The sequence below is a fragment of the Ctenopharyngodon idella genome, chromosome 24, assembly GCF_019924925.1.
Source record: "Ctenopharyngodon idella isolate HZGC_01 chromosome 24, HZGC01, whole genome shotgun sequence".
Taxonomy (NCBI): domain Eukaryota; kingdom Metazoa; phylum Chordata; class Actinopteri; order Cypriniformes; family Xenocyprididae; genus Ctenopharyngodon; species Ctenopharyngodon idella.
Genome location: NC_067243.1, coordinates 7,158,448 through 7,172,163, shown reverse-complemented (window position 1 = coordinate 7,172,163; position 13,716 = coordinate 7,158,448). Strand labels below are relative to the sequence as shown.

Here is a 13,716-nt window from a genome sequence, read left to right as displayed (position 1 = left end):
TTATCCACCAAAGATGTGAGACAAAAGAAATGTGAGCACTCATTCAGCTTCTTAAAGTTCGTACCGCAGGCCTACAATGAATAAATTTTATAATGCGAACCAGCTTGCTTCCATTTAAACTGGAATCTAAGGGGTTTTTTTGTTTTTATTTGTGCAAAATGTGCAAGATTGAGTTCACAACAAGACATGCTGTCTACTTTAGGTGATATGTTCATTAATCTCTTATGTAAAATTCTGGATAATTAAATGGCTCTCTGTCTGGAATATTTGATTTTGATTGGTCACAATGTTATATTTTTGTATATTTCACTGGTGTTTCTCTCTTCTTGCCAAGCTGTGGTCTCCCTCTCTCTTTTCTTGGAAACGCAAGAAAAACCTACAGTGGTAAAAATTACTTTAGAGAAGATTGGTAGGCTATTCGTTCACGACTGTCACTCAGGAGTCGCATATGACAGTGAACCGGTAAGAGAATATATAATTAATATTGTTTATTGCATTTGACTTGATTTTTTTATGTGTATTTTTTCAGAAGTTTCAAGCGAAAAAAGAAAGCTGATTTCGAATCAATATTCATTATTTGCATAATAAGAAGCAGGTTTTAAGGATCGGATTGCGATCAGATCCACCACAGAAGAAAACTGCGTGCAGACCAGTGTTATTTTAGTATCGCTGGGATACTATTATAGTTTTTATCCATTTTTAAATTAGTTTTCATTTTTTAATTTTAATTTTAGCTGAAGTTTTTGTTATTTCTTTTAGTTTTTTGTTTGTTTGTTTGTTTTAAATATGTCCATATATTTTTTTGTATTCATTTTTATTTCAGTTTTAGTTACTTTAGTACATCAAGTTAAACTAAATGAAAATAAAAAACTAAATTTTGTTTTAGCAGCTAGCTGAAATAAAGTACAAGTATTTTATATTTTATTTTATTTTATTTTATTTAACAAAACTGTTTATAGCCCTAGACCTTATGTAGCCCCGCCCCTTTTCAGCGCTGAATTCGCTCGTCTTTAGACTTCCGGTTTGTATTTCCACAGCGATCTTATGTATTTATGAATGAACTGCTCGTTTTAAAATCATACTGACATTTAAGACATCTGCTTTAAACATTATGCTCATGATAACTTCTCTACAATAAGTAAATCCACTTCACCAGTTAATTATTATTTGACTGCGATGACAGAGAAATATAAAGGGCTACCGCAAAAACGAAAGTTCAAAGACAAATTTCTAAAGATGGCTGCGCGCACGTTTCTCTGGCGCCTAAGGTCTAACTAGACCAGAGATTGTATATTAAAGGGAGATGAGAGGGTCTGTATCTCTTACCATTGGAGAAAGCATAACTGCTAACTTAATCACGTGCGGCACCTCTCAGCCTATCGTCTAATGGCCTCTGGTCTCCTTTCCTGCATACTGCCATTACCGCCCGTGCCGAGCGTTAGCATTAGCCGTTACGCCTTTTTGGCTAAAGAGGCTTCCAGAGGCTTTGACTAGACCTTATGTAGCACCGCCCCTTTTCAGCGCTGCGCTCGTTGTGTTCAGTCTTCTAGTTTGTATTTCCACAGCATGAAGGTAAGATCTAACGGTTTTATGAATGAACCGCTCGTTTTAAAATCTTTCCGGTCTAACTGACATTTGTTATGACATCTGCTTCAAACATTGCAATGCTCATGATATCTTTGCTTAACTCTACAATACACTTCACCAGCTATTACTCTTCAACAGCGATGCAATAGAAATATATGGAGCTACCGCAAAAACGGAAGTTCAAACACAAAATTTTAAAGATGGCTGCGCTTGTTTCTCTAGTGCAAGGTATATATATATAAGATATGTTCACGCCATGTCAGAATTACCGTAATTACGAGGTTCCGACTTGCAACAAGAATTCACGTCCTCGTAGAACTCGTAATCACAAATTGTAAACTCTGAATTTTCTGAGAGCTCCGACTTGTACCACCTGACCGCTGCAGATTCATATTGTCGTTGATATGAACATAGAAACACATAAAGCAAGTCCAAGATTCACTTTCATTGTTATGAGATCGAATAAACCAGTGCAATACAAAAACTTGGACTTAATGGTCCAAAAAAGAACAAGTAACACTTGAGATATTTTGTCAGATTAACTAATAGATCTGTTTCAGTGTGTTTGTTTGATATGTCATATATAAAAGCATGCAAACTATCAATACAGCATTCACAGGCACATCACATTCTCAGGTTAATCATTAAAGCTCATCTATGTTATTATAAAATAATTTATGATCATTGTTATGTGAAAGGGCAGCAGTCCACTGCAATGTCACAAACACACATAACAGCTTACGTCACAAGGTCGTTATAGCAACTGTCTCACCATACAGGCCACATATCTGATTTTCAGTGATAAGTGAACTCACTGTTAGAATGCTTTCGCCTGTGCAATCAACTATAAGTAAACCATGAGGTTGATTTTGAAAAAAAAAAAAGTATTATTTGGTAATGTTTGTGGTGTAAAAATGACTCTAGCTGTAAGTAATTATTGTAGATTTTATTTTTTTTATTTTTTTTTTCATGTTTTGCAGTAAATTTCTACAAAGAACCGACATCAAACAATTTACAGTGAAAGAAAAAAAAATTATTTTGATTAACTATTAATAAAAATATTTTTGGTAACACTTTATTTGAGAGTTAGTTGCATGTAGTTGCAAAGATACTAATAGTTAGTAGAATGTCTGAACTGGACCATCAAAATAAAGTGTAACCATAGTTTTTGTACACGGCACTTAGTCAACGTGAAACGGTTCACAACCTATTTTACTTCCACAATCCGGTGTATTTCTGAGTGATATTAATTAAATTATTAGATTTATGAAAAGCCTTTTGCTTCAGAATAATGTGCACTGATGAATCAGTCACACATAACAGAAACATATATATATATATATATATATTAGTGCTGTCAAATCGATTAATCATGATTAATTGCATCTAACAGAAAAGTTTGTAAATGTATAATATATGTGTGTGTATGTGTGTGTGTGTGTATATATATATATATATATATATATATATATATATATATATGATAAATGAAGGAGATGTGTATATATGAGTATAATATATATATATATATATATACATACTGTAAACCCCAATGCTCAAAATAATTAATTGCTTTGAGTAGGGCAAACTCAAATTAAAGAGTATTTAGAACTTTCTTTCTTTTTTTGAGCTCATGATACTGACACATTTTAAGAAATCTGAATTGTTTCATTTTTTGAGTTTTATGAACTTGTTTCTTTTAATTTAGACAAACTTAAATTTACCTGAAACTGGGCTGGGATTTCTATTTCCCAGCATGCTTTGCCATGACACTCGAAAGGGAGAATAAATGCTAAAATTAAGTGAAATGTTTTTCTGCAAGATTAATGATAAGTGGGAGATTTCGTATTGTTTAATGTTTAGCTATGCTAATTTAGAAGAGTTTCTGTTATGTGTTTTTTTGGGCGGTTTCCATCATGATGACGAGTGGAGCATGAGCTTGGTTTGAGAACAGATATATCATAAATGTTCTATATTGCTGTACTCTTTCAGCAATTGTTATGCTATGCTAATGTTATCAAAGCATTGTGTTACCAATTAGCAGTTATAGCTAGCTAAATTTCCACTTCTTAAAATTAAGTTGAAATTACATGATAATTTTAAGTTAAATGTATGAATCGATTTACTCAAATTAGCAATTAAATGTATGAGTAAAATGTATGAGTACAAAATTGAAATCTGCCCGTTCTGCTTACTTAAACTGAATTTCTTAAGTTTTGCCAACTTATTCAGGTTTACAGTATATATATATATATATATAGAAAGCAAATAGGCTCAGTTATGATTTCATGTTGACTTAGTTTTGCTAGAAACTGAAAATTATATTCTTTTTGTGAAACATATTTACAGACTTATTAACAGAAAGGAATATGAAAAAGGATAAACATGTGTGTCAAATGGACGTCAGATCTTCCTCGTCTTCTGAATCCAAGTCAGTCCTTAGGTTGTCCTCATCCTCGCTGTCGTCATCTTCCTCATGGTCTCCGTCCGCTTCACCACTGTCGGGAATGATGACCACGTCCTCTTTGGTGTTGGGGTCAATGTCTTGCTTAAACCAGACCGCTTTGTAGCCCTCCTCAGTGCGCCGCTCTTTGGTCAGGATTGGTTTTACTTCCTTCTCTCCGTCGATGGTTTCAGCCAGGCTGCTGGAGTCGGGCGGAGTACTGCTGGTGGTCTGGAGAACGGAGGCGGCGCTGAGGGTCATATTCTCCTGCGATAGCCCACGTCTCTGTTGTGGCTTCAGCTCAGACTCCAGTTTATTCTTCAGGTCTGCAGCTAAATTAGAGTTCACACTTCCAGAATCCCCATCATGCTGGAAGCCCTCGTTGCTGTACTGCATTCCCTCCTTAGGACCACCCGAGCCCCCACCAAGCTGTAAAAACAAAAAATACTCCAATAAATATGCTCTAGATATAGAAAGTACTAACATTAACGGAATAGTTCTCGTAAAAATTGTCATCAAGTTTGGCATAATGCAATAAAGGTTTTATGAATGTTGAATGTGACCAATTATATGAGAATTTGATTTAATATGAATTTACATGAGAATACATTTATTTACTATTTTAATCTGAAAATGTAGGGATAATTTTGTGAACGATTTAATTTAATTTGACAATTAACATGAGAATGCTTCTACGAACTATTCAATTCAATCCAAAAATTAACGTAAGAATAGATTTATGAACATTGTAATGTGATAATTTACTTGAGAATCAGAAAAATATATATATAGAATAGTTTATAAACATTGTTCAGTTCAATCTGAAATTTTACACATAAATGGTTTTATGAACGCTGAATCAAATTCAACATAATTGGTTGCAATCAATAAGAATTTACATGAGAATACATTTATGAACTATTTTTGAAATTCAATCTGAAAATGTATGTAAGGATAGAAAATGCTTTTACAAGCTATTCAATGAAAATTTGAATATTACTTTATGCGCAGTAAATCGTGGACATTATTTTCTAATTCATTCCCTCGATTTGCTAAATCGTGCGCACTATTTACTAATCCGTTCCCTCGATTTGCTAAATCGTGTGCATTATTTACTAATTCGTTCCCTCGATTTGTTAAATCGTGGACATTATTTTCTAATTCTTTCCCTCGATTTGCTAAATTGTGCACATTATTTACTAATTCGTTTCCTCGATTTGCTAAATTGTGTGCACTATTTACTAATTCGTTCCCTCGATTTGCTAAATCGTGCGCACTATTTACTAATCCATTCCCTCGATTTGCTAAATTGTGCACACTATTTACTAATTCGTTCCCTCGATTTGCTAAATTGTGCGCACTATTTACTAATTCGTTCCCTCGATTTGCTAAATTGTGCACCAGATTTACTAATTCGTTTGCTCGATTTGCTAAATCGTGCGCCAGATTTACTAATTTGTTCCCTCGATTTGCTAAATTGTGCACACTATTTACTAATTTGTTCCCTCTATTTGCTAAATCGTGGACATTATTTTCTAATTCGTTCCCTTGATTTGCTAAATTGTGTGCACTATTTACTAATTCGTTCCCTCGATTTGCTAAATCGTGCACCAGATTTACTAATTCGTTCCCTCGATTTGCTAAATTGTGTGCCAGATTTACAAATTTGTTCCCTCGATTTGCTAAATTGTGCACACTATTTACTAATTCGTTCTCTCAATTTGCTAAGTCGTGTGCTAGATTTACTAATTCATTCCCTCGATTTATAAATCGTGCGCATGATTTAACAAATCAAGGGAATGAATTACTAAATCGTGCACACAATTTATAAATCGAGGGAATGAAATAGTAAATAGTGCACATGATTTAGCCTACTATTTTTTCCTGCATGTCATGTGCGGGGCTCCGTAGAAAACAGATCAGTTCAATCTGAAATTTTACGCAAGAATGGTTTTATGAACATTAAATGTGACCAATTACGTTGGAATTTGATTCAATGTGAATTTATGTGAAAATACATTTATTTACTATTTTGATTAAAGAGTGTGGAAACTCACTGTGCTACGGAAGATGCTAGCCTCGGAGATCTTCTTCCAGTCTGTGTTATGGCCCTTGATGCGGTGCACCATCAGTCCAATGCAAACCAAGCAGAGAACGATAACCACAGCCAAAGAGGCTCCTACAGCTGCCATTTCCTCCGTACTGAACTCCCCTGCTTTCAGCTGTTGTCCTCCTGGAGCACAAGAGAGGGAAGAAACAGTTTTTGGCATGACTATGCTAAATATTAACTGGGTTTACAAGAATGATACACAAACTGCCTTGGCTTAACTTTGCTGGAATTTCACAATTGCAATCATTTCGAATTACATGCTTATGTGTTTTCACAAATATTAGCACACACCCTTATAGCCAGTGTCCAAAAGTGTCCAAGAAGCATAAAACATGCAACCTTGATTCAGTAAATTCCATGTGATTAGCACCGTGATACATTCAGGAATATTTTAAATCAGTTTTATTATGTGCTACGATGGCACCAGTGGCCGGTTGGATAAAATGCTTTATTTATTGACTAGTCTTAAAAATTAGTCATCAATTTTTTTTTTCTATAGGACTGTTCATAACTTTTTTATGTCCAGTTAAATAAAAACGTAAACAGGTCTAATTTGAATTTGAAAAATAAGACTTGGGTTACTGCTAGTTGGTCAGACTAGTTCTTAAGACAAAGTCTTAGCATAAAGGTTAATGCTGCGTTCACGCCATGTCATAATTACGAGATGACAACCCGTGACATTCTACTTGGAGTGGTTCACATCCTCAGATTAGTAATTTTGCTTTTCTGTGGCAACACTATCATCTGCAGCTGTCATGTGGTACAAGTGGCAGCTTTCAGAAACGTAACACTTTATTTCAATAGTCCACTTTAGACATTGTACTAAGTAACTTTGCAACTACATGTCAGCTACCAGTCATTAGAGTATTAGTAGACTGTTTAATATCTGCTAACACTTTATTTTGATGCTCCCATAGCAGACATTCTACTGACTACAAGTAAATTTGCAAGTACGTTAATTATTCTACTAACCCGATCTCTAACCTAACAATCTACACTCTTAAGAAAGATGGTTCTTTAAAGGTTTTGTACAGGTAGTAACAGTTCTATTTAGAACTGTATCGTCTTGAAGAACCCTTTATATGCTGAAATGGTTCTTTGTGTTAGAGTTTAGGGTTCTTTTTTCCCGCCTTCTGGTTTGTCAAATCTGATTTGGCCTTCATAAACATTTTTTCTTTACATAAACATATAGAAGAGACACACTGTAACTGTAAATATACTAATATTAGTAAAAATAAACTATTAACAAAAAGGTTATTTATAACACCATTAAGGTCCTATATAGCACTTTCAAAGCATGATTCTTTATAGAACCTTATAAAAAACACCAAAAAGGATCTATTTAACACCAAAAAGGATTCTGCTATTGTTACAAGCTGAAGAACCCTAATTTGGTACTGTTTAGAACCATTTTTCTTAAGAGTGTACTAATACTCTGTTAGTTAACATGTTGACACATAGTTGCAACGTACTTTTAGTTAGTAGAATGTCTAAAGTGGACAATCGAGTGTAATAAAGTGTAACCTGCAGAAAATTCAGAGTTGTAAGAGGATGGTAATTCCGATATGACATGCCGTGAACGCACCTTAAGTTTATGCAACTGGCCACAGAATATTTAGCAAGGCTAGTTAGCATAGCGTAGCATAGTTGTGTGGGTACCTGGATTAGAGGTGGTGGTGATGTCTGTTAGCTGTGTGTTAGCGGTCTGATCTGTTGTTACGATGGGTGAAGTCATGATAGTAGTGACCGGTGTGGTAGTGGGAACCCCTGTAGAAGAAAGGGTTTCGCCAGTCAAGAGCTTTGCTGTTGACTGATTCAAGTGAATCTTTGAAATTCAATTTATGGACCAAATCACTCGCATTGTACTATTTATGGATGTTTCCCTTCGATGGCTTGAAATGAAAATGGATTGGGCTGAACCCTAGAAAGGGATATCCACACATCCTTCACCCAAACTGTTTGCTGAAAGCCAGGACGTCCAAAAAGCACCATGATTAGCCCACACCCTGCTAGCCACTTTTAATTATCCCTGTTATAATTAGGTGTTATCTTGATAGCATGCAGTATTGGTCTGGTCTTACCTGGCGTGACCTCAACCGTAAGGGAGACAGTGCTCGATTCATCATTGCTTGTGTCAACCACCCTCATCTGAGTCACATTGAGTCACAGTTATAAATATTTTCATGTGTCAAAGTGCATTAAACATTGTATGAAATATGTTCTTACTCGTAAATTCACAGTGCCAGCTGAAATCGCCTTCGCCATGAGTATGAAACCCTCTGGAGTAATTGAGAATTCAGTACCATCTACAACCTCAAATTTGATGTAAGGATTATACCCCTACAAAAACAGAAATCCAGCTGTTTACACAAGAAATATTACAATAATGGACATCATTTATGAAATCTGAGCAGAAAACATTTGTGTAAATCAATCGAAAACCATTCTTACGCAAATTGTAACACTGTATTGAATGCAACAGTTTAGTCAAGAGTGGTTTTATGAATCATTTAATTCAGTGCGACTGAGAATGAGTGTAATTGGTCCACTGGTTAGTTCAGTCATCCAATCACATCCACTCTTGAGGAAATATCACATGAGCTTTTTGTTGCACATTGGGGGATTTATTCTGAAAATGTGTTTCCATTGTAATTTATTTGCATGTCTTCTTATCGGATAAATTCAGATAAATCCTCTTCAATTAAGCGCATTTTTAAGAATTTATGCCCATCTTGGCATTTCCATCCAGCGTTTTTTATGCGATATCACAAAATGTGCATAAAAATAAGTGGAAGGAAACATAGCCAATGAAATGTAGCAATTGATGTAACATTTTTACTAACTATTCAATGCAATCCAAGATTTTCTTACATCAAGAAAGTCTTCATCGGTAGCCTGAACCCGGAGGGGTCTGTTGGACGTTTTGCTCTCCAGCACCAGGCTGTCCACACCTGCATCCTCTGAGATAAAACCTTCGTAACTTGGCTTCACAAATGTCGGAGGGTAATTGCTGGATATCACCACCTTCAGGATGACTGTGGTGGTGGCAAACTGATCAGCGTTATCCTTCTGATATGCCTAAGGAAACCAGGTAAATTTGGTTTAGGAAGCTCTTAAAAATAATGTTTCCTTAAGGGGGTTTGGCAGTGATGCCAAAGAAGAACAATTTTTGTTTCCCCAAAGATCCTTTCAGTTAACATTCTTCAAAGAACATTTTTTTTTCTTAGTGTAAAGAACATTTTAATAATCTGAAGAAACTATTTCCACTATGAAGAACATTTCGTGGAATGGATGTTAAAGGTTCTTCATGGAACCATTGATGCCAATAAAGAACCTTTATTTGTAAGAGTGCAGAAGATATACTGTGGTTCCCAAATGGAAGTTTTTGAGTGCATGCAACATTCAAAACAAATTTTTTCTCTCACCATGACTGTTAGAACAATCGGTCCTGGCACCCGTACTTGTTCCAGCACTGTGATGGTCCCAGTGTCAATGTTGATTTCAAATGTATTATCTTCATTTCCTGAACATGTACAATTCACCAATTAAAACCTGTTGACTCTTCCTGGAGGAACATAAATTCTTTATTTCAACCCATGAGGACTATAAACTCACCTCCAAGAAATGTGTAACAAATAGCCTCGTCCCTGCCTTTGTCACCATCAATGGCATACACTGGACCTGGCGTCAAGGACAAAGGACCTATCTGTGGTGTACAAAAACATTCATCTGATGCTGTAACTCAAGATCAGTCCACCACTTTAAGCTAAATCATGCCCCAATGAACGTTGACTTTTGTTATGTTTCCTATTATTTCTACACCCATTAGCCAACTTTATAATGTGTGAAATGTTAGTTTGTTGGGGCAGTTTGAATTGGCCTTGAGAAACTCACCACATTCGCGTTGACTGTCCCTTCATAACCAGAGTTCATGCACACTTTGCTTGTGACAATCTCTGTTTCTGTACAGGGCTGGAACCACGGTGGACGATTGTCAATGTCTGCGATATTGACTTCAACGGTGGTTGAGGTAGTGTGTGAGACTACTCCTGTAGATCCAGTTGGCGTGTCCTGAAGTGTCATCAAATGAAAGTTGTTTGTACAAAAAGGAGCATCTTTAGGAAGTTAAACCTCAAACCAACTCACCTGTGCATAGAGCGTCATTGAGATTTTTTGAACTTTGTCATAATCCAGAGAATTTTTCACCAGAATGTTGGGACTGAATTCGGCCTGGAGGTAGAAATATTCCTGAGAGAGAACAAAAGCCTTGTTACAGAGAGACCTGAGATGCTCGTTTGTGACTAGACAGACTGGACCATGAAAAGTATTCCTAGTGAAATTTCAATTATAATTTGGAACCAGCATTAAAGGCATTTAAAGGGGAATTTTCTTAGAGAATCTTAGAGAACACTTAGTTCCCAACAGGACTCTTGTGATTACCATGAAATGCAATGTATACAAGCTCTATACTCATTCTTTGGGATTTCTGTTGCGTACCTCAGGAACCAGACGGTAGTAAAGTCTATCAGTTTCATCAGGATCGGTTGCTGTGATTAGACCAACACTGGTGTCCACTTTTGTTAACTACAAAAATCATTACAAGCTTTCAGATTTTGAAAATGGTCATGAGATAAAAGTAGAGAAATAAACAGGTAAATTGTACAACAAACGCAACGTTAAAAGTTCATCAGCAAAAGAAGTATAACAGGATGTTGACATTGTACCTCATCAACAGCTAGTGAGTACTGACTCTGTGCAAACGCTGGTGGATTATCATTTACATCCTCAACGACTATTCTCAGAACCAATGCGGTCTATAAGATACAAATTTGACATGCAGGAGTTTACTTCAATAGCAAACATCTGAAAGGATTTTTTAGGTTCATTTTAATAAAACATCAATACTTACAGGAGTAGAATCAGCTTTTGTACACTCAACATTCACCTCATGTGGTGTGTTCTTGTCAAACGTCTAAGAAAATCACAAAACATAAAAGATATGTTAGTCTGAACAAAGTATTTTAAACAAATTGGCTTCTTTGAAATACTATACGTAAAACAGAATACAGGTAGGGGTGTAAAAGTACTGAGAAATAATTAAGCTAAACTATTACTTTATCAAAATCTTACTCATTTAAGTATCAAACCAAAACCATACTTGAAAGTAAAATAAAAAATGATGTGTAATTGTACTTAAGTATCTAAAATCAATTCTATTATCGCTTAAGTAATTTCAAGAGAACTTTTTCATCCTTAAACGCTGTTGAAAGTGGATCGGACAGAGCGGCACAACACACTTGTAGCCAATCAGCAGCAGGGGGCGTGTCCACTCATGATGGGGGAGGAGAGAGAGATTTGAAGAAAGACTGTAGAAAGAGAGATGGCTGAGAGTGGACGTTTAAAATTGTGCAAAACAATCTCGCACGCTGTTGAGGCCCTGTTATAAAACATACAAACAGTATTACTTTAATTTAACATGAATAGTTAGTATGTTACTACCTATAAACCGATAACGATGTTTATTTTGATATTTGACGATAATGACGCTTTGCTCTGGTCCACATCCAGATCACGTTCCTCATGAAGTAGCGGCGCGCGCGCGACCAATTGTAGCTGCACAGCCCCCTCTGTTGGTGAACATGATCACTACACAGGCTGTTGTATGCTGGTCGGGTTATGTTGCAACGTATTTGCGGGTTGTTTTGAAGGAGCTATAAAACGGGGACATTTCCGGGGACAGCCCCAGTCAGGGACAGAACACCAAAAACCGGGACTGTCCCTGGAAAACGGGGACGTCTGGTCACCCTAGTGTCCCGGCACATACCGGCCCATTTCAAGCACTGGAGAAAACAACCAAAACACACCAGTTTAGATCGAAGACTCTAGTTGTGTTGAGTGCAAAGACATTTCTTCACAAGAATGAAGCACATTTAGTAAGTACTTTGTACTTTACACCCCAGGAAAAAAAAACAATGTAAATGACACATTTAGAGTGTATTGGCTGAACACAACAACAGACTCTTCATATTAACCTCAAAGTCCATCACAGTTTCAGCAATGAGATTGTATGATCCGTCAATGCTGAAGAGACCCGCTGGAGTTTGTCTAGTGATTGTGGCCGTCACCCCATCCTCAGCGGTGATTGTTGTAACTATGTCACCAATAGCATTGTTTTCCTTAATAAAACTTATGGGATCTGCAGAACAAAGGTCTGTACCATTCAGAGAAAGGGAATTCAGAATTAATAGTCATGAATGGTCTTGGTTGGCACTGCAAAAAGTGAAAGTATGGAACAAAATACAAGTAGTCCTACTTAAAGTGATAGTTCACCGAAAAATAAAAATTCTGTCATCATTTACTCACCCTCAAGTTGTTCCAAACCTTTATGAATTTTTTTCCCTCTGCTGAACAAGATATTTTGAAGAAAGTCAGTAACCAAACAGTCGATGGACCCCCGTTTACTTCCATAGTATACTATGGAAGTCAATGGGGTCCATCGACAGCTTGGTTACCCATATTTTTCAAAATAGAAATTAATACATTTTTCATACAAGAAAGAAATTCATATAGGTTTTGAACAACTTGAGGGTGAGTAAATGATGACAGAATTTTCATCCCTTTAAATTCACATATTTCAAAAAGCATTGAATTAGTTGAAAAAGGTCATTTTAATTAAAAATATGATTAAGCAGATTTTTTTATATAGAATATAGACTAAATGAAAAGTTGGAGTACTGTTTGACCACAATTTTAGTTTTTAATTTTCAAAGCATTTTTAAATGTATCCACAGTAAAACATATGCACATAAAACATCATTACTGTTATTAGAATGTATAAAAGGTTTATGATTAATGCTAGAAGTTGATCACTCAGTATGATCGTATAGTGTTACACTTTCCTGAATCGACCATGTCTTATTCTTGAAAGAAAATTGCCTTGATGTTCAATTAACCATAACTAGCACAGCTTGAAACAAAATCTTACAACTATTAACATTTTCAAGATTAACAAGATTTTGTAATGATCATATCTGATCATAGGCCTACATGTTTTCCCACAGTGTAAGATCATAAATCACTGGGGATTTTTATGTTTCTAACTGTTTTAACCTACAAAAGAAGATGTAATATTTTTTCAGTTTAAAATGTTCATCACTTACTTTGCGCTTCACTGAACTTGTTGAGTGTGAAAATAACTAGGAGAAAGAAAACAGCAGAAGATTCTTTAGGCCTCAAATCCATTTTTTCTGGTTAGACGGTGGATCAATAAAGGAATATCGAAGACGACTCCCTTTGTTCTGACTGAATCAAATTCCCATCAGGCATTTGTGAGCAATAGCTAATGTGTGAAAATAGACTTCAATCTTAACCTTTGAGACGGATGCTTATCTCATGCTGCTTTATTGGCTATAAAGATGAGCACAGGTGGACTTTTGCCTCATAGACATTCACACAGCTGCTTTAAATGTACATGTACATCTCATAAACCATGACCATAATAAGGAACAATGTTTACAAAATAAAATTTTAGTTGTGTGCAGATGATTAGTAGCAGTGCTGTTTCCAAAATGTTATA

General features: G+C 35.8%; 1 protein-coding gene across 2 annotated transcripts; it reads right to left on the bottom strand.

The window, feature by feature from the left end:
• Positions 1 to 3,708: 3,708 nt before the first annotated feature.
• Positions 3,709 to 13,483, bottom strand: cdhr5b (cadherin-related family member 5b). Of its 2 annotated transcripts, XM_051884964.1 has the most exons (15): positions 13,301 to 13,483; positions 12,173 to 12,351; positions 11,050 to 11,112; positions 10,865 to 10,954; positions 10,638 to 10,724; positions 10,287 to 10,388; positions 10,035 to 10,211; positions 9,756 to 9,846; positions 9,566 to 9,663; positions 9,012 to 9,218; positions 8,367 to 8,480; positions 8,222 to 8,288; positions 7,800 to 7,907; positions 6,088 to 6,263; positions 3,709 to 4,459 (listed from the first exon to the last, which is right to left on the bottom strand). In XM_051884964.1, the coding sequence occupies exons 1-15, from the start codon at positions 13,380 to 13,382 to the stop codon at positions 3,980 to 3,982; spliced, it is 2,121 nt and encodes a 706-aa protein (XP_051740924.1). In that variant the 5' UTR covers positions 13,383 to 13,483; the 3' UTR covers positions 3,709 to 3,979. The 2 variants fall into 2 exon arrangements, with proteins under 2 accessions (XP_051740924.1, XP_051740926.1); XM_051884966.1 differs by lacking the exon at positions 7,800 to 7,907.
• Positions 13,484 to 13,716: the final 233 nt, after the last annotated feature.